The sequence below is a fragment of the Bos javanicus genome, unplaced genomic scaffold (genome assembly GCF_032452875.1).
Source record: "Bos javanicus breed banteng unplaced genomic scaffold, ARS-OSU_banteng_1.0 tig00004423_1, whole genome shotgun sequence".
Classification (NCBI taxonomy): domain Eukaryota; kingdom Metazoa; phylum Chordata; class Mammalia; order Artiodactyla; family Bovidae; genus Bos; species Bos javanicus.
The window spans coordinates 72,261-99,823 of NW_026894056.1; the positions used below are offsets into that span (position 1 = coordinate 72,261).

At 41.3% G+C, this 27,563-nt stretch overlaps 2 protein-coding genes across 9 annotated transcripts in view; one reads left to right on the forward strand and one right to left on the reverse strand.

Annotated features, from left to right (window-relative positions):
- LOC133244038 (P antigen family member 5-like) overlaps positions 1-27,563 on the forward strand; it is a 120,050-nt gene that overhangs the window by 72,036 nt on the left and 20,451 nt on the right. The window lies entirely within an intron of this gene.
- LOC133244040 (X antigen family member 5-like) lies at positions 441-5,784 on the reverse strand. Its single transcript, XM_061410716.1, has 5 exons — positions 5,674-5,784; positions 4,686-4,765; positions 4,078-4,210; positions 3,549-3,674; positions 441-553 (listed from the first exon to the last, which is right to left on the reverse strand). Exons 2-5 carry the CDS (start codon positions 4,755-4,757, stop codon positions 531-533), a joined length of 354 nt encoding a protein of 117 aa, XP_061266700.1. The 5' UTR covers positions 4,758-4,765; positions 5,674-5,784; the 3' UTR covers positions 441-530.

Sequence of the window (27,563 nt, forward strand, 5' to 3'; positions counted from 1 at the left end):
GATGAAAATTAATCTATATTTAAGACAGCAAACTAGGAATAGAATGGAACTTACTCTGATAAAGTATATCTACAAAAAAACAACGTAAACTGGTTGAAATGGAGAAGATTTTTCATTTAGTATTGGGGAAAATGCCGATTATCACCTGCTTTAGTCAAGACTATTCTGGCCAGGTTTGTTCAATGCTGAAAAATCAGGATAGGTTTAAGGTTTAAGCCAGTAGAAACTGTTGATATTCAAATATAATAGTATATTTTGAAAAGCAAAAATAATCTAGATCTAAATTTGTGGAATTAATATGCATATTTAGAGGAACTGTTGGACAGAAAATCTATATATGACATTCTATCTCTACATACATCCTCAACTAGAGAATAAAAATCACAAACCATGAATTTTCAATAACATTAAATACCCAGGGATAAAGTTAACAAAAAATGTGCAAGTAGATAATGAAACTTTATTGACCGAACTTTAATAGTCAAATACAGAACATAAGAGCAGCATAGATGGTTTCAGTTTATCTTCTTTCAAGCAAATGGCTGCCCTTCACCTGTAATATAAACATTAAAAAAGTTACTTAGCAGAACTTTATTTCGATGACAGGAGAGATATACAAAGTTCACTGCAGTTGTAGTTTTATAAAATGGACTAAAACAGGAACACTAAGGGCGACCCTTTGGCTTACCTTCAGTTAATCCTCTCTAGAGATTTTATAGACTTTCCAGGCACATTACCAGTATTTTAAAAAACACACTACTCTTCCTAGTTATACAAGAAAAGAAGGACACTGAGTTCAGAACAAATGAAATCAATGGAACCTATCAGAAGGTAGTTTTCAGTAGAAGGCAAAACTGTGTACACATTCAGTAAAATATCTAACAACAAAAAGCACCCTAAGGAGAACAAAATACACAAAAACTGGAACAAAATATCCCTAAAAAGTATCATTTAAATGCATTGGTTTGAAATAATATTCCAAATATAGGATAGCTAAACAGTTGTTCTCTCTGTTACTGCTTAAGTGAAGTAAATAAAAAGGCCAGTATTGCATTTCTTTCTTCTCTACTGTCGAAAACTGTAGACATTTTCATTTGTTCTACTTTATCCCTGATATGGTGGTTTTAAGTCGGTTAAACATTTGTCCCCTTTTTTACTTGGGGCCCTCATGTAATTCTAAATGTTTTTTTTCACCCTGGGAAGTATTCCAGTTGGTATAATAAATTATATGTGACACTAATTTTAAGTCATTACTATCACTGGCTACATGGTGACATCAAAATGTGAAGCAGAAATAGGATTCTCACAGCCACACCAAAAAAAAAAAAAAAAAGAAAGAAAGAAAAAAGGAGAGAAGAAAAGGGAGAGCAAGAGGGAGTATGAGTGAGAGAGAAAAGCAAGTAGGAAGAGAGAAAGAAAATCTGGAAAAGCAGATTTTTTTTTGTTTCTAAATGGTAATGGCTTTTGAGAGAAAACTGACCCATTTCAAAAGTTTATCCACGGTATTTGTGATGTTTAGTTATTTAGTGTGGGGTATGTTAAATAATATGTTTTTCTACCCTACTAGTCATTTCATCAATATTCTGAAAATATTTGAGTTCCAGATTATACTGTTTTAATTCTGTAATATACTAACTGTTAGTGTCTTGTTCATATTTCTAATTATGTGTACTTGGGCTTTGTCCGTTTGCTTCACAGTGATGTAAACTAGAGGAATGGACTGGCAGTTTGGGGTTGGCAGATACAAACCATTACACTCAGAATGGATAAACAACAAGGTCCTACTATATAGCACAGGGAACTAATGTCCAATCTCCTGTGATAAATCACAATGGAAAAGAATATTAAAAAATGTGTGTGTGTATATATATATATATTAAAAATTATGTAAACTAGCACATTGTCTTTGTTTTTTAGTTGAGTTTATTTTCCTCTTCATAACACTTCATACCTGTTTTTTAATAAGTACCATTTTCTTTTTCCCTTAGGTTTATTCGGTTGCTCTTTTTCTTACCTTTTATGTTGGATGTAGGATTTTATATTTATGTACCTTGTAATTTATGTATTTTTCTTTTTAAATACCACACATATTTAGGGCTAAGATTTTTCTATGAGAACATTTTAATCATGTTCTGTAGTTACTTGAAAGTCATCTGAAAGTTGTATTTTCATCTAATTGTTCAAATGGAAGGGAAAAAAATGTAAAGTGAAAATATTTAGAAGGCTAATACACAGTAAATTCTTCCCTAACTATGAAGTTCCTCCTTTAAAATCAGAACCATGCAATTTATTGTCAGCAAGTTGGAAAACACCTATGTGAAAGATACTAAGTTGATTACGCGGGAAGAACTAGAGTTACAATTTTTGGCCTTCAAAACTTTTTAAACTCATGTATCAAAGAAGAAAAATAACATACTTGATATGGTTAGAGATGATTATATCATGAGGCTCAGATTTTTATTAGTTCTTTAAGAGTGAGAGTGGGGTATATGGCAAAACCTTCATAGTATATTAAAATAATGATCCTCCAATTAAAATAAGCAACCTCCCCCCTCCCCTCAAAAAAAAGACCAAACGTGGGGGCAGGTAGTGTGCTTAGCATATGTATCTTACTCACACCTGCCTTGAATATCACTGGCTAAATGCACTCTCTCAACTTGATCAGCCACAGAAACAGGAAACTAGACTATCTTTGGGCATTTTATTATTCAGTCATTTCATGCTTCCCTGGGGAAATGATTTAAAATGCAACTATTTTTTAAAGAGCTAGAGAATTCAGAATTTGGGAGAATTTAACATACATCAAGCAGAATGTTGGCTCATTTTCTTTTATAAAAAACTTAATTAATTGATTTTAACTGGAGGCTAATTACAATAGTCTGGTGGTTTTTGCCATACATTGACATGAATCAGCCACAGGTGTACATGTGTCCCCCGTCAGAAAATGAAATCTCAATCCCCCTGTTATAATTTGACTCAAGATGATATTTTATGATAAATACATCATACAAAACAGAGTATTCTTGTATGCACTCCATCAAAGAGAATCACAGAATGCAAAAATTAACAATGAAAAATCAGCATCTTCGTGTATCTGTTCTGAATTCAGAACTTACATGAGTAAAGTTGAGTTTAGAAGTTAAGGGATTTCATATAATCACACACATTACGCTAAAGCTGGTACTAGAACCTACTTGGATGCCTAAGCATATTTCATATAAACCGATATTTATTACAAATGCATTCCATATTTGCTACAAGCACAAATTATAAAAGAACCTGAAAATTATTAGCTGTTGCTCAAAGTACTTATACTCAAGAGAAGAAAACGGTTTCCTATTTTCAATTCGATATGGCTTTGATCCTCTCTGTTTCTTTATTTGAAAGTCTGTAAGTCAGGCACTCAGGCATCTGGGGTCTGAACTATCTTTCAAAGAATATGTGAACTCTATTATTAAAATAATAGTAATGTTCCCTCTATATTAGTAAAGACATAATATTCTGAAAAACAGAAACCACATAAGTTACTTTCTGAATGGATGACATACCTGCTTCTGGCATTTCAACAGGCTCTGTATTTGATGCAAACTCCTCCCTGACATCAGGACCATCTCCACCTTCATCCCCAGTCTTTGCCTCAGCAAATAGCTGGAGATCAGCTTCCAGGCCAGAATCTTTAAAAAAATGCATCAATTCAGCTGTAAAGCATACAATATAAACAAGGGAATGATGATATTCATTCCCTCGATGTTATGAATTAAAAGCCTTAGGTTAGTATGCTAAAAATGTGATGAATAAGAACCTCAGGAGCATTCTTCCGGGAATGTTTTGCTGGAGAAAAAGGAAAGCAGAATTTTCCGAATGTTATTACCATTTTCCTTTTCCAGGGTTGTCCTCAGACACCTTAGTTGCCCCCTTCTCTTTGTCTTGAAAACAAGGGAAAATTTGAGCGACCACACTAACCTGCAAACTATACTCTCCTCAGTTTTTTAGGAACTGTCTGAAGTCCTTTTCTAATGTTTCCTTTCCTCTTCTTACCGGTTATGTCTTAAGGCATGAGGCACAGATACACTTTACCTTCAAAGGGATCCTTCTCCTCTTCTTCATCACGATTCACTGGATCCTCTCCTTCCTCCTTTCTAGGTGTGATATCCTGAATCTCAGCTGGTGGTTCCTCTTGGTGAGGTTGCTCAACACTGGGCTGCTGGTCCTAGTAGAGTGTGCATGCAAATAAAAACTTTTGCTGTTAACACATCCAATAGCATAAATATACATAATACATAGATATATATGATCATAAGTAAACCTAACAACGTTTTCTCAACACAATTCTATGTACTTACTTTTAATAAAGTTACTCTTCCCACAGAGAAGAGTTAGCTCCCATAAGAGTTACCCAGAAAGACTTTGGAAGCTATTTAAATCTATGTTGGGATGGAAGTATGCAGCCTGTTGTTAATAAGCAGGAGGAGGGAGTCACTGGGCACATTTCCAGGGAATTTAACAGTATAATCATCCAGGCAACGCTGGACTATAATATATCTGGATCAATGTTCCTTCCTAAGACAAACTGTCACCCTTTATCAGCATGGAAGACCTTTATCACCACATGTGTACTACTTAACATGATTTTCTCAAAAATAAACTTGTGCTAATAGGAAACATCAAATGGTAAGGTTACTCACAACCACAGGTTCATCCACCTGGGAGCAATCTTGCTTTGTAGGTCCCAATGTTGATGCCACTTGACCACTCATATTTCTCCCTGAAAGCAGAATATTGTGATTTAGAAAATGTATTTAAGAGCACAGCTATATTTCATCACTTTTATGACCTTATGTTGACTTGTTTTTTTTTTTTAATGTGAAAATACTTCCAAAAGAAAACTCTGGTTAAGTATGAGTGTACATGCATTTCAATTACACCAAATACAGTCGCTTGCAAAGCCATTTGTGTCTTTGCGAAGCTGGCAGAGAAATCACCTTAAGGTACACAAGAAGGCTGAATTTTTGTGAGGAAGTTTGATTTCACAACAGAATTCTCCATCATGAAGATCTTTAGTGAAATACTCCTAGGAATTTAAAAGCTCAGGACTAGTGCTCATGTCACACTCCTATTCACCAGACCTATTTTCCCCAACTCCCTTGGAATTCAGTTGGAACACAAAGAAAGGCTCAGTCTTTACAGCCTGACTATGGCGATTTTCTCAGTGTCTGGGGCTGAGATGAGGCTGCATACAGAGCAACCGGTCCACTTCTCTCTTGGCACCTTACTACAAAACCCGCGATACAGTCACAACCCCACTGCAGTCCGGTTTCTAGGCCTTTCCTTAATCGCCCACCCTGCCCCCTGCCCAGGTCCGACTGCCGGCCCCAGATTCTGTGCTCTGTCGTCAGTTTCAGGGCCCCAATGAACCAAATATCTCAAATAGCACCCCCAAGTCTCCCCCCACCATCATCCTACCCCCTGCCCTCCTCTGCCCACTGCCCTTCCTCTCCCGCCACCAAGGCAAGAAGTATGGCGTCGCAACACTTGTGAGGAGAAAGATGACTACCTTGAGGGCCTTCCTCCTCAACAGCCCTAGATCGCACTGCCTGACCCGCGCGAAACTCGCTGGCTACCCTCACAGGCACACACACTTAAACGCCAGACAGGACAGATCTGTGAACCTACCTGGTGAGTCTCAAGTAGTGAGAAAGAACCGGGACTGAATAAACAAACCCGTCTCAGGCCCAACGCTCCTCACAGATCGCTCAGGAAGGCGTATGCGCACCAAGGCGCATGCGCAGCAACGGATGCGGACGCACACACTGCGCATGCTCACTGAGTTGGACATGTGCAGTGCAGGTTGCCAGAGAAGGCAATGGCACCCCACTCTAGTACTCTTGCCTGGAAAATCCCATGGATGGAGGAGCCTGGTGGGCTACACAGTCCATGGGGTCGGTAAGAATCGGACACGACTGAGCAACTTCACTTTCATTTTTCACTCTCATGCATTGGAGAAGGAAATGGCAACCCACTCCAGTGTTCTTGCCTGGAGAATCCCAGGGATGGGGGAGCCTGGTGGGCTGCCATCTATGGGGTCGCACAGAGTCGGGCAGGACTGAAGTGACTTAGCAGCAGCAGTGCAGGTTTCGGTTTTCCCTCCATTGAGGTGGAGTCCTGGACCTGCAGGGTCTCTGGAGGATGAGAAAGGGGCTTGAAGACTATATTTTTTTCCTTCCAGTGCAATCTTTCTTATGCATCCACAATCTGTGGTAGTCCAAGGTTACCCTTAGTGGAGAATGTGTCTCAGAAAGACAGTCATGACAGAAATAGATATTACGTTTTTTCATTCTTTTTTCTTTATTCTGCTCTTCAGCAGTTATTTCCACCATTCTGTCTTCCAACTCATTTGCTCTCCTGCTTCATTGAGTCTCATATTGATTTCTTCTAGTGTATTTTTCATTTCAGTTATTGTGTTTTCAACTTTGTTTGTTTGTGCCTTATTTCTTCTAAATCTTTGTCAAACATTTCTTGTGTTTTTTTAAATCCATACCTCCATTGCATTTTCAAGATTTTGGATCATCTTTAATATCCTTACTCTAAATTGTTTTCCAGGTAGTTTCCCTATTTCCTCTTCATTTATGTGGTCTTTTAGGTTTTTTACCTTGCTCTTTTGTCTGTAACATATTTTTTGTCGTATCAGTTTTTTTTTGTTAGGCGGAACTGTGTTCTTCTCTCACTGATTGATTGGCCTGAGAATTTTAGCACTGGAGTTTGCAGGCAGTTAAGTAGAGCCAGGACCAGGTGTTTAGATGTGGCCCTCCAGGAGACCTTACTCCAAATAGTATTCCGTGAGGTCTGAGTGTCTCTGTTAATCCAGCAGTTTGGACTTGGTCCTCCCACCACAGGAGCTCAAGCCCATGAATCAAGATCCTTCAAGCTGTATAGCACACCAAAAAATAAAGGAAAAGAAAAGAAATGTGGAAGACAATGACAAATAATAAAAATAAAATAAATAAGAAAACTAACAGGTAAATTAGAAAAATTAAACTTATAAATGAAACAATCACTGGAAGGTAAGACACAGCTACACTAGCAAAATAGGGAAATTTTTAAAAAGGTAGACGAAACCTTTACTGTAAGGGCAGGGCTTAGGTGTGGTGGAGCTCAGGCAGGGTGGGCTTAGGCAGGGGTGTGGCCTATGCTGAGTGTGGCCTGGAGGGGGCCCCAGAGTGCCTCCAGTTTCAGAGTAGAGAGGAGTAAGCCCCAGGCCTCAGCAGGTTCCTGGAGGTTGAATGGGGGGAGTGGGGGCAGAAACACCAGGTGCATTCCTCCATAACCCCAAAGGTCCTTCCCCATCCCCACAGATCCCCTCGAGGTAAGAGTGCCTCTCCAGGTGTGGGAACTTGTCCTCCCCTAGCTGCACCTCAGGAGCACTGATCCCACCTAGCCTGCACATCTCCTTCCCCCTCGCTTCCCCCTTCCCCACACCATACAGGGTTGTTTGGGTGTTCTTCTGGTCTGCCTGGGATTCAAGGCTCCTTGCCAGTATCCAGTAGGTGCCCAGGATGTTTCACTTTCTTGATAGTGTCCTTTGAAGGATAAAAGTTTTCATTATTTTTTTTAAAGTTTTCATTTTGATGATTCCAAATTGCCTGTTTTTGTTTCTTTTGGTACTTGTACTTTTGTATCATATCTAGGAAATCATTGCCGAATCCAACAGTAACATTTACATCTCTGTTTTCCTCTGAGTGCTTTATAGTTTTAGCTCTTATATTTAGGTTTTTGATCAATTTTTAGTTAATTGTTATATACAGTGTGAGGTATAAGTCTAAACTGATTCTTTTGGTTGTGAACATCCAGTTATCCCAAGACCATTTGTTGAAACATTATTCTTTGCCATTGAATGGCCTCTGCACCCCTCACAATAATCAATTGACCACAGAGATATGGTTTTGTTTCTTGCATCTCCATTCTATTCTGGTATCTGTCTATATACAATCCTTATGTCACTACCATTGAAGGAGGAAACAGACAGAACCGGCTCCATCTTGAAAGCAGGACTCCATCTTGGGCTGGACTGTGGACTTTGAGCTATATGCCCAGTATCTTTGGAAACAACATACCAACTTGAAAACCAGAGCCCCTGGGTGGAAGAGCTCCAGGGCTCATACCTAGACTCTCCATCACCTAAAAGAATACCCTAATTATCTGTGTAACTGAAGAGAATCATAAATTCTATTAGGCTTATTGAGGTATGACCACAGCCCTATTGATAATTGTCCACTATTAACTACCTAGGCTTAAGGCATATGAATCACGGGTTAACTTTGATTATATCTTTCTTTTCCTTTGTTCAGACTAATTTCAGGGAATTTGGGGAAGTGGATTTGGGCACACACACTTTAGGGTATAAAAGGTTTTCGCAAAAACTGGTCTGGGTCCTCCGCCAAGAGGAGACTCTGCCTTGGGCGCGCCGGTGTAATAAACTGCATTCCACTATCTGTATTGTCCTTCTGAGTGAGTTTGTTTCCTGGAACGCGTGGCTACAACACCATATAATGTCTTGATTATTTTGGCTTTGAAGTGGGTTTTGTAGTTGGGAAGTGTAAGTACTTGTTCTTTCTTCACACTGTTTTGGGTATCCCAGGACCCTTTCAATTCTTACAATTCTAGGATCAGTTTGTTGATTTCTGGGGGGAAAGAACAGTTTGAATTTTGATGGGGTTCTATTAGGGGAGTACTGCCATCTTAACACAATAGTAAGTCTTCCAATCCATAAATGTGAGATGCCTTTCCACTTACCTAGACTGTCTTTCATTTCACCCAGCAATGTTTTGTAGTTTTTATTGTACAAGTCTTGACTGTGTATAGAAATATATCTGCTCTTTGTATATGACCTTGTATTCTGTAAACCTGTTGAGCCCCTGTATTGGGTCTAATAGTTTCTGTGGGGAGAGGGTGATTCTTGAGGATTTTCTATACACAAGATTATGTCATCTGCAAATTGAAAAGTTTTACATCTTTTCCAATGTAACTTCATTTTATTTCTTTCCCTTGCTTAATTACCCTGTCCAGAAGCTCCAGAACAATGTGGAATAGAAGTGGTAAGAGATGATATCCTTCTATTGTTCCTGATTTTCAGGGGAAGTCAGTACTTCTGCCTTTCATCATTAAGTACGATGATAGCTGTGAGTTTTTCAGAGATGTTTTATATCAGGTTGAAACTGTTGCCTTTTACTTCTAGTTTGAGTCTGTTTATCTTGAAGGGACGCTGAATTTTGTCCAATGCTATTTATGTAGGTACTGAGATTATAATGTGGTTTTTGTCCTTTATTCTGTTGATGTGGTATATTAATGTATGGTTGTGAGAGCTGGACTATAAAGAAAGCTGAGTGCCAAAGAATTGATGCTTTTGAACTGTGGTGTTGGAGAAGATTCTTGAGAGTCCCTTGGACTGCAGGGAGATCCAACCAGTCCATCCTAAAGGAGATCATTCCTGGATTTCATTGGAGGGACTGATGCTGAAGCTGAAACTCCAATACTTTGGCCACCTGATGCAGAGAGTTGACTCGTTGGAAAAGACCCTGATGCTGGGAAAGATTGAGAGCAGGAGGAGAGGGGGACAACAGAGGATGAGATGGTTGGATGGCATCATCGAAACAACGGCCATGGGTTTGGGTGGACTCTGGGACTTGGTGATGGACAGGGAGGCCTGGCGTGCTTTGGTTCATGGGGTCGCAAAGAGTTGGACACGACTGAGCAAATGAACTGATGATGAGACTGATTAACTTATTTGAGTCTTAATATTAAATCCAAGTTGCATTCCTGGGAAGAATCCTACTTCCTCATGCTATATAATTTGGTTTGCTAGTATTTTACTTGGAGAAGGCAATGGCACCCCACTCCAGTACTCTTGCCTGGAAAATCCCATGGACGGATGAGCCTGGTAGGCTGCAGTCCATGAGGTTGCTTGGAGTCGGACACGACTGAGCGACTTCACTTTCACTTTTCACTTTCATGCATTGGAGAAGGAAATGGCAACCCACTCCAGTTTTCTTGCCTGGAGAATCCCAGGGACAGAGGAGCCTAGTGGGCTGCCATCTATGGGGTTGCACAGTGTCGGACACGACTGAAGCGGCTTAGAAGCAGCAGCAGCAGCAGTATTTTACTAAGAATCTTTGTGTCTATATTCATAAAAATATTGGTCTGTGGTTTTCTTTTCTTGTGTTGTCTTTTTTGGTTTGGTTTGGTATCAGGGTAACCATGGCCTCATAAAATGAAGCAGAAGAATTATCTTCTTTGGGGCTTCCCAGGTTGCACTAGCGGTAAAGAACCTGCCTGCCAATGCAAGAGAGGTAAGAGACGTGGGCTCAATCCCTGGGACAGGTAGATCTCCTGAAGGAGGACCTGGCAACCCACTCCACTATTCTTGCCTGAAGAATCCCATGGACAGAGGAGCCTGGAGGCCTATAGTCCATAGAAATGCAAAGAGTCAGACATGATGGAAGCAATGCGTGCACATTAACTTCCTTAATAAAGTTATTCATCCTTATTTATTTTTGAGTGACCTTGGTTAGTCAGTATTTTTCAAGAAATGTTCTCATTTTATCTAAGTACCAATTTTTTGGATAACATTTTTCTGCTCTCCTTTCTTAAATAGTTTATTGAAGCATAATTGATATGCAACAAATGGTATATATTTACTGTGTACAATTTGATGAGTTTGGGCATATGCACACAATGATAATATCATCACCAGAATCAAGATAATAGACGTATCCAACCCATCCTAAAATTTCTCTGTGTCCCTTTCTTTGTTTGTTTGTGTTTTTTTTGTTTGTGTGTGTGTGTGTGTGTGTGTGTGTAGTGAGAGCACACTTTTAGATTTACATTCAACAAATTTTGGGTCTTCCCAGATGGCTCAGTGGTAGAGAACCACCTGCCAATTCAGGAGACATAAGAGACGCCGGTTCGATTCCTGGACCAGGAGATCCCCTGGAAGAGGAAATGGCAACCCATTCCAGTATTTTTGCCTGGAAAATCCCATGGAGAGAGGAGCCTGGTGGGCTAGAGTCCACAGGGTCACAAAGAGTCCAATACGACCAACCATGCAAAAAATTTTGACTAACATTTTTTTTTAAATCTTCCTTCATTGTGCATTTAATATCTGAGAGCTCTGTACTGCTGTCTCCTATGGTATTACTGAAATTGGTAATTAGTGTCACTCTTCCTTCTTTGTCTCTCTCTTTTTTAATCAATCAGGCTATAGGTTTATTATCATATTAATCTATTCACAGTATCAGCCACTGGTTTCAACTGAATTTTTTGGTACTACTGATTTTCTGGTTTCTATTTAATTGATTTCTGCCAAGATGTTTGTTATTCTTTTTTTTTTTTTTTGCTGGATTTAGGTTAAATTTTGTTGTATTCTAGTTTCTTAAAGAGGATTATGGATCTTCAAGTGATAATTGGCCTTTTCCCTTTTTAAATACAAACATTTAATGCTATAAATATCCCTCTGTGAAGCTTTGGCATCACCTCATAATTTTGATATATTGTATTTTCTATTTCTCCTTTGATCCTTGCATTAATTTGAAGTTTTGTTCAATTTACAAGCAGTTTGTGATTTTCCAGGTCACTTTCCATAGTTAATCTTTATTCTAATTATTTTTTTGGTCAGGAAATATATTTTGTGTGATTTCAGTCCTTTTGAACTTAGTAAGGTTTTTAACTGGCATATTTGGTTGAACTTCCATATTCACTTCAGAAGAATATGTATTTACTTGCTGTTTGCTCAATAAATGGGCTTCCCAGGTGGCACAGTGGTAAAGAATCTGCCTGCCAATGCAAGAGAGGCAAGAGACGCGGGTTCAATCTCTGGGTCTGGAAAGTCCCCTGGAGTAAGAAATGGCAACCCGCTCCAGTAGTCTTCCCTGAGAAATTCCATGGACACTACCCTCCATGGGGTCTCAAACAGTCGGACACAACTGGGACTGGGCACGTTCTATAAATATCAATTAGGTCAAGTCGGTTAATAGTATTGTTCAAGTCTTCTATATATTTTTTCATTGTGTTGCTCACTTACTGTATTAATGGCTGAGCGTGAAAAGTGAAAGTCTTCAACTACAACTGTGGATTGTCTGTTTCTCCTTTCCATTCTATTAGATTTTGGCTCCTGTATTCTGAAATTGCATACACATTCCTGACTATTATGTCTCCTCAGTGAATTGAATTCTCTATCATTCTGTACTGCCCTTTATCTTCCGCAAAAAATCTTCATTCTGAAGTATACTTTTATGATGTTAATTCAGCCTCTCCATCTTTCGTTTGATTTGGGATTTGGAGGTATAAGTATTTCCACACATTTAATTTTAAACTATTAGCTTATTTATGGTGAGATTATTTTTTTACCATACATAAATGTGCTCTGACAAAGAAGGTCTTTATTTTTTATCTGGCTTCATGGGTCTTTGCGGCTGCACTCAGGCTTCTCTCTAGTTGCAGTGTGTGGGCTTCTCTTGCTGCGGCACAAGGGCTTAGTTGCCAGACCAAGGATCAAATCTGTGTCCCCTGCATTGGAAAGCAGATCCTGAACCACTGGACACCCAGGGGAGTCCCCCAAAGTAGGTCTTATAATTGACGTGTGTAGGCAACTTACAATTAGTGGGTAAATCATTCAGTTTTAAATCTACTATCTGGATATGCTTTTCTTTATATCACGTATATTTTTTAGTGACAAGTTTCCCGTTTCTTCTCCTCATTTAGATTAGTTATTTCTTTACTAGTCCATTTTATTGCCACTATTGGCTTTCTAGATATACATCTTATTAAAAATCTTTCTAGGGAATTCCCTGGTGGTCCAATGATTAGGATTCGGTGCTTTCATTGCCACGGCCCCAGGTCCAGTCCCTAGCAAGGGAACTAAGATCCCATGAGCTGCATGTATAGCCAAAAAATTCTTTCTAGGGTGACTCTAGAGTTTACAATATGCATTTTATACTTCTTACAATATGCCTTCAATTAATATTATACCCATTTCTTACATAAGAGCCTTCAGTTCACTTCAGTTCAGTCACTCAGTCGTGTCCGACTCTTTGCGACACCATGAATCGCAGCACACCAGGTCTCCCTGTCCATCATCAACTCCGAGAGTTCACTCAAACTCATGTGCATTGAGTCGGTGATGCCATCCAGCCATCTCATCCTCTGTCGTCCCCTTCTCCACCTGCCCCCAATCCCTCCCAGCATCAAAGTCTGTTCCAATGAGTCAACTCTTCGCATGAGGTGGCCAAAGGATTGGAGTTTCAGCCTCAGCATCAGTCCTTCCAATGAACACCCAGGACTGGTCTCCTTTAGTATGGACTGGTGGGATCTCCTTGCAGTCCAAGGGACTCTCAAGAGTCTTCTCCAACACCACAGTTCAAAAGCATCAATTCTTCGGCGCTCAGCTTTCTTCACAGTCCAACTCTCACATCCATACATGACCACAGGAAAAACGGTAGCCTTGACTAGACGGACCTTTGTTGGCAAAGGAATATCTCTGCTTTTGAATATATTATCTAGGTAGGTCATAACTTTCCTTCCAAGGAGTAAACGTCTTTTAATTTCATGGCTGAAATCACCATCTGCAGTGATTTGGGAGCCCAAAACAATAAAGTCTGACACTGTTTCCACTGTTTCCCCATCTATTTCCCATGAAGTGATGGGACCAGATGCCATGATCTTCGTTTTCTGAATGTTGAGCTTTAAGCCAATTTTTTCTCTCCCCTCTTTCACTTTCATCAAGAGGCTTTTTAGTTCCTCTTCACTTTTTACCATAATGGTAGTGTCGTCTGCATATCTGAGGTTATTGATATTTCTCCTGGCAATCTTGATTCCAGCTTGTGCTTCTTCCAGCGCAGCATTTCTCATGACGTACTCTGCACATAAGTTAAATAAGCAGGGTGACAATATGCAGCCTTGATGGACCCCTTTTCCTATTTGGAACCAGTCTCTTGTTCTGTGTCCGATTCTAACTGTTGCTTCCTGACCTGCATATAGGTTTCTCAAGAGGCAGGTCCGGTGGTCTGGTACAATGGTGTATTTCCCTTTCCTTCCTGCTATCCTTTGTGCTATTGCTTTCTACATTTTATTTTTACATGTGTAACAAACACCACATTGCTCTATTAATATTTTGCTTTAGATGATTATCATTTCAAGACATTAAATATTTTGAAAATGTGTATTTATACAAAGGTTTTCACCATTTCCAGTATTATTCACTTCTTTGTATAGATATAAAGTTGCTTTTGATATAATCTTCCTTTTCCCTTAAGAACTTTATTAACAAACTTTATAGGGCACATCTGTTAGCAATGAATATTCTCAGATGTTTAGTGTGATAATCATTGGTTTAAGTATTTCCACTTCATCTTCATTTTCAAAAAAGTATTTCTAGTAGTTATAGAATTCTGGATGGCATAAATTCTGATGAGAATTTTTCTGCCTTTCTTAATTTTGTTCCTGTGTATGAAACGTGGCTTTTTGTTTCTCTTTCTGCCACTGCTGATGTCAAATCAGAATCACTGCTGATGTTTGAGTCAATCTTCCCATTTGTTGAGCTGACCTTCAGTTATTTTCTGGCTATAGCTATTTTCAATCCGATACAATTTTTTACTATATGCTAGACATGGAGAATTTTACCTTGTTGGGTTCTGGATTTTAGGATAGGAGTAATAGCAATAATGATAATTCCTTTCAGTGATGTTGGGATTGATCCTGTGATGCATTTCAGATGCTTAGAAGGAGATTTATCCTTTTCAGGCTTGATTTCAATCATTGTTAGACTGGACAAGAGCAGTTACTAATCTAGGACTAATTAGCCCCACGACTGAGGTAATAAGTTGCTGAGTAATGTGCAAGACACCTGCACATTCTGAGTGTTTTCTTCCCTCTCGCAGGTAAGAAGAACTGTCTCCATCCCTCTGTGAGCTCTGGGATTCCTCCACGCAATCCTTTTCCGTGGCTCTTTTCTTGGCCTTAGGTGCATCCCCCACATACATAAGCTGATCAGAATGTGGGGGAGGGGGACTCCCAAAAAACCCTGTGCAAATATCTGTAGTGCTCGATCCTGTGCCGTCTCTCTCTCTCTCTCTGTGGTCCGCCCTACCTCCACGCAACTTCACATTCTGTTAACCTGTGTTCCAGGAATCCTACAATATATTCAGTTGCTCAGTTGTGTCCAACTCTTTGCGACTCCATGGACTACAGCACACCACGCCTTTCTGTCCCTCACCATCTCCCAAAGTTTGCCCAAGTTCATGTGTATTGCATCAGTGATGCCATCCAGCCATCTCATCCTCTGATGCCCTCTTCTCCTTCTGCCTTCAATCCTTCCCAGCATCAGAGAGTTTTCCAGTCAGTCAGCTGTTCACATAAGATGACCAAAATACTGGAGTTTCAGCTTCAACATCAGTCCTTCCAATGAGTGTTCAGGGTTGATTTCCCTTAAGATTGACTGGCTTGATCTCCTTGCTGTCCAAGGGACTCTCAGGAGTCTTCTCCAGCACCAAACTTTGAAGGCATCAATTATTCAGCACTCTGCCTTCTTTACTGTCCGGCTGTCACAACCATACATGATTGCTGGGAAGACCATAGCCTTGACTATATGGACCTTTGTCGGCAGAGTAATGTCTCTGCTTTTAACACACTAAGCTTCTCAGAGCTTTCCTGCCAGGAAGCAAATGTCTTCTGATTTCATGGCTGCAGTCACCTTCTGCAGTGATTTTAGAGCCCAAGATGGGGACATCTGTCACAACTTCCACTTTTGTCCCTCTATTTGCCATGAAGTCATGGGGCCAGATGCCATGATCTTAGTTTTTCTAATATTTAGTTTTAAGCCGGCTCTTTCACTCTCCTCCTTCACCCTCAGCAAGAGGCTCCTTAGTTCCTCTTTGCTTTCTGCCATTAGTGTTGTATCATCTGCATATCTGAGGTTGTTGATGTTTCTCCTGCCTATCAGGATTCCAGCTTGTAACTCATCCAGCTCGGCATTTCTCATGATGTACTCAGCATATAGATTACACAAACAGGGTGACAGCAGACAGCCCTGTTTTAGTCCCCTCGTTTACTCAAATATTACATGAGAACCGGATGGAGAAAGATTTCATTAGTGTATCAGTACATGGACTACACAGGTCACCACACTCCACATTCTCTGCTTCCAGGGCCTACCACAGGGGTTAGTTATTGGTGCCTCCCTGTTCCTTTCAAACACATTTCTGTGTATTTAAACCGCACACATACACACTCACACAGAAGAGGCCCCACTTTGGGCTTCAAAATGCTTTTGCTTTCCCTCCCTCAAATATTAACAACATGACCTGAACAAGTTCCCTCTGAGACAAGACAAGGATTTATAACGATTTTTCACTCTGATAGATGCTGCCACAATGCTGTGCATCAGTGGTGCAGGAGAAGTAAAGCTTGTTGACTCCCTCCTCGCATCATTCTTGGGCAGACACTCTGTTACAGTTAACAAGAGGAAACCTTGTTAGACTTTAAAGGTCTAAACGTAGACCTTTGCTCATCATGGAGTTCACCAGTTGTGTAGGAGGGAGATCGAGCAGAGTTAGAAATGCAAATGGAGAAGGCAATGGCACCCCACTCCAGTACGCTTGCCTGGAAAATCCCATGGACTCAGGAGCCTGGAAGGCTGCAGTCCATGGGGTCGCTGAGGGTCAGACACGACTGAGCGACTTCACTTTCACTTTTCACTTTCATGCATTGGAGAAGGAAATGGCAACCCACTCCAGTGTTCTTGCTTGGAGAATCCCAGGGATGGGGGAGCCTGGTGGGCTGCCATCCATGGGGTCACACAGAGTCACACACACCTGAAATGCCTTAGCAGCAGTAGCAGCAGAAATGCAAATAGTCGGGTCCCAGCCAGGACCAACAAGACTGAGTGAAAAATGGCTCCCCATGGGTCTCACCTCCTGGGGGTGCAGGAAGATGTGGTATGAGACTGGAACACTCCATTTTGCCTGCCCTAACCCTAACCCTAACCACCACAGGAGGAGGAAGGTACTACAGGGGACAGAGTTCCATTTGGCAACAATGCATGTCTTGCCTATGGAAGGACAAAATGTCCACCACTGCCCACGGTGACCAACCTCAGCCTTTGACACAGATAGGGAGGCTGCTGTCTTGGCGACCCAGGCCTCAAATCTGGACCGAGGTGAAACCTCTTTCTCAGTGACACATCCCCAGTCAGTGGTTGCTTTAGTGAGGCCACTCTAGGAGTCAGCTGGTATCCGTGGGCGTGTCTCTGAGTTTTAGGTAATCATTCTTCTGAGTTGCAGTGTCCTAAGCACTTCTAATCAAACTCATCACATGGACCACAGCCTTGTCTAACTCGGTGAAATTATGAGCCATGCTGCGTAGGGCCACCCAAGATGGACAGGTCATGGTGGAGAGTTCTGACAAAACGTGCTCCACTGGAGAAGGTACTGGTACACCACTACAGTATTCTTGCCTTGAGAACCCCATAAACAGTATGAAAAGGCAAAAAGATATGGCATTGAAAGATGAACTCCCCAGGTCGGTAGGTGCCCAATATTCTACTATAGAAAAGTAGAGAAATAACACCAGAAAAAATGAAGAGACAGAGCCAAAACAAACACAACACCCAGTTCTGGGTGTGACTGCTGATGGAAGTAAAGTCCGATGCTGTAAAGAACAATATTGCACAGGAACCTGGAATGTTAGGTCCATGAATCAAGACAAATTGAAAGTGGTCAAACAGGACATGGCAAGAGTGAACATCGACATTTTAGGAATCAGTGAACTAAAATGGACTGGAATGGGCGAATTTAATTCAGATGACCATTGTATCTTCTACTGTGGGCAGGAATCCCTTCGAAGAAATGGAGTAGCCCTCATAGTCAACAAAACAGTCTGAAAGGCAGTACTTGGGTGCAATCTCAAAAACGACAGAATGATCTCTGTTTCCAAGGCAAACCATTCAATATCACAGTAACCCAAGTCTATGCCCCAACCAGGGATGCTGAAGTTGAATGGTTCTATGAAGACCTACGAGACCTTCTAGAACTAACACCCCCAAAAGATGTCTTTTTCACCATAGGAGACTGGAATGCTAAAGTAGGAAGTCAACAGATACCTGGAGTAGCAGGCAACTTTGGCCTTGGGGTACAAAATGAAGCAGGGCAAAGGCTAACAGAGTTTTGCCAAGAGAACGCACTGGTCATAGCAAGCACCCTCTTCCAGCAACACAAGAGAAGAGTCTGCACATGGACATCACCAGATGGTCAATAATGAAATCAGATTGATTACATTCTTTCCAGCCAAAGATGCAGAAGCTCTAAACAGTCAGCAAAAACAAGATCAGGTGATGACTTTGGCTCAGACCATGAGCACCTTATTGCAAAATTCAGACTTAAATTGAAGACAGTAGAGAAAACCATTAGAACATTCAGGTACAATCTAAACCAAATCCCTTATGAATATACAGTGGAAGTGACAAATAGATTCAAGGAATTAGATCTGATAGACAGAGTGCCTGAAGAACTATAGACAGAGGTACGTGACATTGTACGGGAGGCAGTGATCAAGACGTTCACGAAGAAAAAGAAACGGAAAAGGCAAAATGGTTGTCTGAGGAGGTCTTACAAGTACCTGAGAAAAGAAGAGAAGCTAAAGGCAAAGGAGAAAAGGAAAGATATAACCATTTCAATGCAGAGTTGCAAAGAATAGCAAGAAGAGATAAGAAAGTCTTCCTCAGTGACCAGTGCAAAGAAATAGAGGGAAACAATAGAATGGGAAAAACTAGAGGTCTCTTCAAGAAAATTTGTGATACCAAGGGAACATTTTATGTATATATGGGCATAATAAAGGACATAAATGGTACAGAGCTAACAGAAGCAGAAGATATTAAGAAGATGTGGCTACAATACATAGAAGAACTATACAAAAAACAACTTCATCACCCAGATAAAGCAGAAGATATTGAGAACATGTGGCTACAATACATAGAAGAACTATACAAAAAACAACTTCATCACCCAGATAACCATGACGGTGTGATCACTCACCTAAAGCCAGACATCCTGGAATGCAGAGTCAAGTGGGCCTTAGGAAGCATCACTACAAAGAAAGCTAGTGGAGGTGATGAAATGCCAGTTGAGCTATTTCAAACACTAAAAGATGATGCTGTGAAAGTGCTGCACTCAATATGCCAGCAAATTTGGAAAACTCAGCAGTGGCCATAAGACTGCAAAAGGTCACTTTTCATTCCAATCCCAAAGAAAGACTATGCCAAAGAGTATTCAAACTACCCCACAGTTGCACTCATCTCACACACTACTAAAATAATGCTCAAAATTCTCCAAGCAAGACTTCAACACTATGTGAACTGTAAAAGTCCAGGTGTTCAAGCTGGATTTAGAAAAGGCAGAGGAATCAGAGATCAAATTGCCAACATCCGTTGGATCATTGAAAAGGCAAGAGAATTCCAGAAAAAATATCTACTTGTGCTTTGTTGACTACACCAAATCCTTTGACTCTGCGGATCACAACAAAGTGTGGAAAATTCTTAAATAGATGGGACTACCAGACCACCTTACCTGCCTCCTAAGAAATCTGTATGCAGGTCAAGAAGTAGCAGTTAGAAATGAACAGGGAAGACCAGACTGGTTCAGAAGAGGGGAAATGAGTCCGTCAAGGTTCTTTATCGTCACCCTGCTAATTTAACTTATACACAGAGTATATCATGAGAAACGGTGGCCTGGAAGAAGCACAAGCTGGAATCAAGATTACCTGGAGAAATATCAATAACCTCAGATATGCAGATGACACCACCATTATGGCAGAAAGTGAAGAGGAACTAAAAAGCCTCTTGATGAAAGGGAAAGAGGAGAGTGAAAAAGTTGGCTTAAAACTCAACATTCAGAAAACTAACATCATGACATCTGGTCCCGTCACTTCATGGCAATTAGATGGGGAAACAAGGGAAACAATGAGAGACTTTATCCTTTTGGGCTCCAAAATCACTGCAGATGGTGACTACAGCCATGACATTAAAAGAGGCTTGTTTCTTGGAAGAAAAGCTATGATCAAACTAGACAGCAGATGAAAAAGCAGAGACATTACTTTGCCACCAAAGGTCCATCTAGTTAAAGCTATATCTTCAGTAGTCATATATGGATGGGAGACTTGGACTATAAAGAAAGCTGAGCACTGACGAATTGATGCTTCTGAACCGTGGTGTTGGAGAAGACTTTTAGAGTCCGTTGGACTGCAAGGAGATCAAACCAGTCAATCGTAAAGGAAATCAGTCCTGAATATTCATTGGAAAGACTGATGCTGATGCTGAAGCTGAAGCAGCAACACTTTGGCTACCTGATGTGAAGGGTTGACTCAGTGGAAAAGTCCCTGACGCTGGGGAAGATTGAGGGCAGGAGGAGAAGGGGGTGACAGAGGATGAAATGGTTGGATGGAATCACTGCCTCAATGGACATGGGTTTGAGCAAACTCCGGGATGTAGTGAGGGATGGGGAAGCCGGGTTGGTGCAGTCCATGAGGTTGTAAAGAGTTGGACATGACTGAGCTACAGAACAACAACAATGTGAAATGTTTCAATCCCTGATAGCTCAGCTGGTAAAGAATCTGCCTGCAATGCAGGACACCCTGGTTCAATGCTGGGTCGACAAGACCTGCTGGAGAAGCGGTAGGCTACCCATTCCAGTATTCTTGGGCTTCCATTATGGCTCACCATGTAAAGAATCTGCCTGCAATGCAGAGACTGGGGTTTGATCCCTGGGTTGGGAAGATCCACTGGAGAAGGGAAAGGCTACCCACTCCAGTATTCTAGCCTGGAGAATTCCATGGACTGTATAGACCATGGGGTCACAAAGAGTCAGACACGACTGACCGACTTTCACTTTCAGCAGGTGTAGTAGTTGTTTTCCCCCCTGTCTTATTCTCACTTGTCAAGCTTTCTATTTCAAAAAGCAAGAGGAACTTTTCCACACACTCCCTTCCTGCCCCTGGCCCTAAAAGCGCTTCCCAGGTGGCACAGTGCCTGCCAATGTAGGAGACAGGAGGACAGGGGTTAGATCCCTGGATTCAGAAGATTCCCAGGGAGGGGCAATGGTAACCCACTCCTGTATTCTTGCCTGGAAAATCCCATGGACAGAAGAGCCCAGCAGGCTGAAGACCATGGTGTCACAGAGAGGCAGACAGGACTGATCACCCACGCACCCACCCCCAACATTCAGGTGACTTGCTCCCAGCGTGTTCAATGCACTCCTGCCTGACACACAACTGCAGGAAGACTTCAATTACTTTTTCAAAGGAGAGGCTAACAGGCATTTGTCTACATTTTGGAATGACAGGAAATGTTGGGAAAAGTTAGAATGGCCTTGTTGTTTTACCCTTGGGGTGTGACCTCCAGTTCCCCTGCCCTTCTCAGGTTGGAAGACTTCCCCAGACTTCAGGTCACCAGACATCTGAGACAAGGGGCCTCACCAGAGAGCAGGGCTCAGAAGCAGAGGCAGGTTTGAAGAAAGCAGACATGTCAACGACAAGGAAGGTTTCCCAGGGCTGGGTGTACAGTGGGGCTCCTAGCTGACAGCTTTGCTGTGGAGGTGATGATGTTCTGCAGGTCTGGGAATAAGTTAAGATGGAGAGAGGGGCAGCTTTATGTCACACAGAGGATATATTAGGAAACAGCAGGGTGTCCCTGCTGCATTTTGTCAGAGTCACAGAAAAAAACTCATCCTCCACAATGGCATTTCCACCACTGTGCCTGAGGGAGACCTTGAAAACAGTAGCAAGAAACTGGCCCCCACGGAGGGCCTCAAGGAAGGCAACCCCATACGTCAACGGTCTGGACAAGGAAGCCTGGTTAACGGAAGCAGCAGTGGACGACGTCACAGTCAATTCAGATCGATCAACCTCTCACTTTCTTTCTAGACAGCTGTCAGATGGAGACATCAGGAGGTCACAAACACCTCATGTCTGAAGCCTGGCAAGTGACAAAGTATCTCAATCGAGACATAAATGCCCAAGTGGCTCAGGGTTTCAATCCCTGCAGCACAGGACCAAAGACAGAGCAACCTCCCTCTGGGACGCTGGTCTCCCGCCAGCTGTGCAGCATCAGAGCCTGGATCCAGACTCACAAATACCCCAGGGACCTCACACTATGGGTCACAAAACCTAAATTTCAATGATACACTCGGCCAGATACGGACCAGGGAAACAGCAGCTAGCAGACCTCACTGCACTGAACACCCAGCACCAAACAATCCACCAAACTGAAACTCCTGGAGACTCGATAAGTGAGGTAAGACACATGAAATCAGCTGAGATGAAATTTGAATACAGGCCGACATGCATTTTAGCAACTTCGTAAGCTGCCATGGAGAAACCCGATAGTTCAGAGACCTCACACCCTGGACACAGAAGTTGCAATCACACAGCTCACACCATAGGACACAACCACACCAACTGCACAGAGCACTGGTATGGTGAAGGCATACAGCTCTTTCACAATGTTTCATGTAGCCACCACAAAGAGACCTCAGACCATGGTACCCCGCATCCTACAAACCCCAAAGTTCACAGCCCAAGACATACTAAACCCCTCAAGGTTTCAGCACCCTCAATCCCTGGCTCACAGACTTATCTCCAGGTCAGAGATGGCACACTCAGGGTGCAGAGCCACCGATGGGGCAGATACCTCCGGTTCTTTGTCAAATACACTTTGTGATGTCACAAGCTAGGGTATAGACACCTAGGGTGTTCACGTCCCCTGAAATTCCTACATGGATCATTCCTAGTTGTGGACTTGAAGCTCTTCTAGGGAACTGGACATAAGGAGTCCAGCCTCTTGCCTAGACCTCCCACCCTACAAACGGTGCCAAGATGCCAGTAAAGGCACATTCACTCCCCTGCCCCACTGAGGCCAGTGTGAACTGGTGAAACACCTTTGCAGGGGTCTGTGGCAGCACCCATCAGAATTCACATTCCGTCCTGCCCTCACCCTCAGCAGCATTTGCCTTCATGAAAGAGGGACATGAGTCAGTCCTATTCTGTGATGCCTCCTTGGCGTTTAGAACAGTGTCAGGCACATGCACATAGTAGGCACTCTATAGAGATGTCTGTTTAGGCAAGGAAGTCTTTGATCCAGCAGTCTCCCTGCTATGAATGTGCCTTAGGGATATATTCCCACATGCTCAGAGATGTGTGTACAATGACAGCAAATTTCTAGGGGAAACTCTAGTGCCCATTGATAGTCAGTGACCATTTGTTTCTATTTTCATTCAATTCTTTCAACTGTGTTTTTGGCATTTTCAGTGTACAAATCTTACACCTCCTTGGTTAAATTAACTCCTAAGTATATTGTTCTTTTTATTCTATTATAACTGGAATTTTCTTACTTATTAGGAGTATTCACCACTAGTATAGAAATACAGTTGAGTTTTGTATATTGAAGCTGGTAATGAATTCACGGGTGTGTACACAGCTGTTTACATGTCAAACATACCACAATAAAGTGGTTTAAAAAATAGAAATGAAAGCAAAATAAACGCATTCCCAAATTACAAAAACAAAAACAAACCTCAGTGAATTTGTTGGTAGAACTGGCTTACTAGAAAAAAACTAAAGGAAGTTGTTCAGGCTGCAATAAGTGAATTCAGATGTTAATTAAAATCCTTGTGAAAAAACAAAGAGCACAGGTAAAGGTAATTATGTAAACAAAAGTACTTTATGAGTTCACATTTCACACCTTTCTTCCTGTATTTAAAAAGCAACTGTCTAAAACAATATCACATAAATTATTGTTGTGAATGTGGTAGTTGCTCAGTCGTGTCTCACTCTTGGCAACCACATTACTGCAGCCCGCCCCTGTAGGCTCCTCTGTCCATGGGATTCTCCAGGCAAGAATACTGCAGTGGTTAGCCATTCCCTTCTCCAGAGAATCTTCCTGACCAAGGGTTGAACACGAGTCTCCTGCATTGCAGGCAGATTCTTTACTGTTTCAGCCACCAGGGAAGCCCAATTATTGTTGGGCCAATAACATATGGAATGTAATATATTTGCAGTAACAGCACAAAGTGGATGGTTGCGAGCAAAGCTGTATTAGGTAAGGAAACAAGACAGGATGGTGTCAAATCCACACGAACATATACAAAGTATCAGAAACCATGACAAAGAAGGTTAATAGAACAGAAGTTGTAAACATATACCTGATATTCTGCCTTATATCAGGTTTTCATAGACATAACATTATAGCAATATAATAATAATGAGTGTATTAATGGGATGTACTCTTTATATATCTACTGTTGGTGACAACATGAGGAAAAGATGGAAATTGGAATAGAGCAATATAGGAGTAGGGTTTCTATATCTCATTAGGATTAGTATAAAGTTCAAGCTGATTGTGATACAGTAAGATGTTTATTAGTGGCATTAGTAATAAACACTTTACTTTAGAAAAGGAGAGATATACCCATCTGAACGCAGAGTTTGAAGGAACAGCAAGGAGAGATAAGAAAGTCTTCCTCAGTGATCACTGCAAATAAATAGAGGAAAACAATAGACTGGGAAAGACTAGAGAGATCTTCAAGAAAATTAGAGATACCAAGGGAATATTTCATGCATATATGGGCACAATAAAGGACAGAAATGATATGGACTTAACAGAAGCAGAAGATATTAAGAAGAGGTGGCTAGAATATACAGAAGAATTATACAAAAAAAAAAATCTTAATGACCCAGATAACCATGATGGTGTGATCACTCACCTGGAGGCAGACATCCTGGAGGGTGAAGTCCAGTTGGCCTTAGGAAGCATCACTACAAACAAAGCTAGTGGGGTAGCTTTTTCACTGACTTGATGGATATGAGTTTGAGCAACTTCCGGGAGTTGGTGATGGACAGGGAGCCCTGCCGTGCTGCATGCCACGGGGTCACAGAGAGTCAGACACGACTTAGCGACTGAACTGAACTGAAGTTGTTTATGGTAGCATATAGCTAAGGAAATAACTTAAAAATAGTGGAAAAATCAGTAAAGAATTTAAAATGCTACACTAGAAAATACCCATTTAATGCAAAAGAAAGCAGTAACATGAGGACCATAGAACAAAATGACATGAGACAGAGAAATATACCGGCAGATGTAAGTCTATATCGACATTAAATGTGAATAGATAAAACAATATGACCACAAGGCAGACATTGAGAGACCAGTTTAAAAATAAAAACAAGATCAGTAAAATAAAAACATATATTAAAAAAATAAAATTCAACATTCAAAAACAATAAAAATAAAAACAAGATCCAACTGTAAGTTGTCTACAGAGGACACAGTTTAGAGTCTAAGGTGTATAAATTACCATGTACGTGTGTGTGTGTGTGTGTGTGTGTGTGTTCAGTCGCTCAGTTGTATCCAACTCTTTGGGGCCCCATGGACTGTACCTGCCAGGATCCCTGTCAATGGAATTTTCCAGATGAGAATACTGGAGCGGGTTGCCATTTCCCACTCCAGGGGATCTTTCAGACCCAGGGATCCTACCAGAGTCTCCTGCATTGGCAGTTGGGTTCTTTACCACTAGCGCCACCTGGGAAGCCTTATATGACCCAGCAATTCTACTCCTAGACAATTTTATCCAAGAGAAATGAAAACGTGCTCACACAGTGGCCTGTACTCAAATATTCCACACATGTATTCCTAGTAGCCACACGTAGAAACAACCCAACTATTCAATAACTGGTATACAGATGAAAGAAAAGCAAAAGAGTATACCTGTACAAAGGAATACTAGATGGTAATAATAATAAAGAACTACTAATGCATGCAACAGCAAGGATGTGTCACAACTGTGCAAAAACTGTGAGAAACCAGACACAGAAGGCTACATATTATATCGTTTCATGTCAATGGATTTCTGGAAAAGGCACAACTATTCACACAGAAATGTATCTGTGGTTGCCAGGGTATAGGAGTGGAAGAAGGAGTCTGATGGCAAATACCCCAAGAGAGCATTTTTGAACAATGGGCCATTTTCTACATTTTTATTGTGGTAGCTTTTACAGCACTGTATACATTTGTCAAAACTCTACAAACTGTAATGCTTTAAAGTGTTGGCTTTTATTGTACACAAATTATACCTCAATACTTTTTTTGAAAGGAAAAGGAATATTTAAGTATTTAAATATTGGTTATTGTATCCATCTAGACCATGAGCTCAAAAACATAAAAATCGTATTTTGGAATTCTTCCCAGACCTGGACAACTTCTAGGATTTCCCATGACAGTTTCGTACTCTTATGACAGAACACACAAACTTGGTCTTAACCATGTTTACGATTCTCTCTCCCTCACCTCAAGTCCAAATTCTTGCTGAGTTCTGTCCATCTTCATAAACATCTAATGTGTCTACTTTTACCCACGTCCACCACATCTGCTCTGGTCCAAAGCCTCGCTCCATTTAATTCTCAACGCCCCTTCTAACTGGTCTCTTACATCCACTCAGGGTGTCTGTCTCCCTCTTCCCACCCTCTCCCTCCTTCTCTTACAGTTGCAAAACTTTCTGTGTCTTTCTAGATAACGCTACCCTCCTACACAAGGACTTGAAGGCATGGTCTAGCCCCTGTCCACCTTGCTAGCAACAAGGAAAGTAGAGCTTCCTTTTCTTGTCTCTCTTATCAGGCTTCCTTCACACCATCCAATTTCCTAAGCTTCTCCAGGTAGATTGTCCCCAATTTCTGAAACTTCCTGCTTAGAAAACTCCTTCAAGCTAGGCTTCAATAGTACTTGAACCAAGAACTTCCAGATATAGAGCTTAGGTTTCAAGGAGGCAGAGGAACCAAAGGTCAAATTGCCAACATTCGTTAGATCACGGAGAAAGCAAGGGGAATTGGAGAAAAATATTGGCTTCTGCGTCATTGACTGCGCTAAGACCTCTGACTGCATGGATCACAACAAACTGTAGAAAATTCTGAAACAGAGCGGAGTACCAGACTGCTCGACCTGTCTCCTGAGAAACCTGTATGCAGGTCAAGAAGCAAGTTAGAATCAAAGATGGAAGAGGTGACTGCTTCAAAACTGGAAAAGGAGTATAACATGGCTGTGTGTTATCAGGTAACAATGGCCTCATAATATGAGACAAAGGAATTAACTTCCTTGGGACATCCCAGCTCGTGCTAGAGGTGAAGAAGCTGCCTGCCAATGCATGAGAGACTCAGGTTCAATCCCTGGGTCAGAAAGATCCCCTGGAGGAGGCCCTGGCCACCCACTCCAGTATTCTTACCTGGAGAATCCCAGGGACAGAAGAGCCTTGGTGCATAGGATCCTAAAGAGTCAGACATGATGGAAGTGACTTAGCATGCACATGCATGAACTTACTTAGTAGTTATAAAGGTATTCATCATCATTACTTTTTGAGTGAACTTTGCTCGTCGGTATTTTTCAAGAAATGTGCTTATTTTATGTAAGCATCAATTTTGGGGAGGACATTTTTCTGCTGTCCTTTTTTAAACATCTTTATTGAAATAGAATTGATATACAGCAA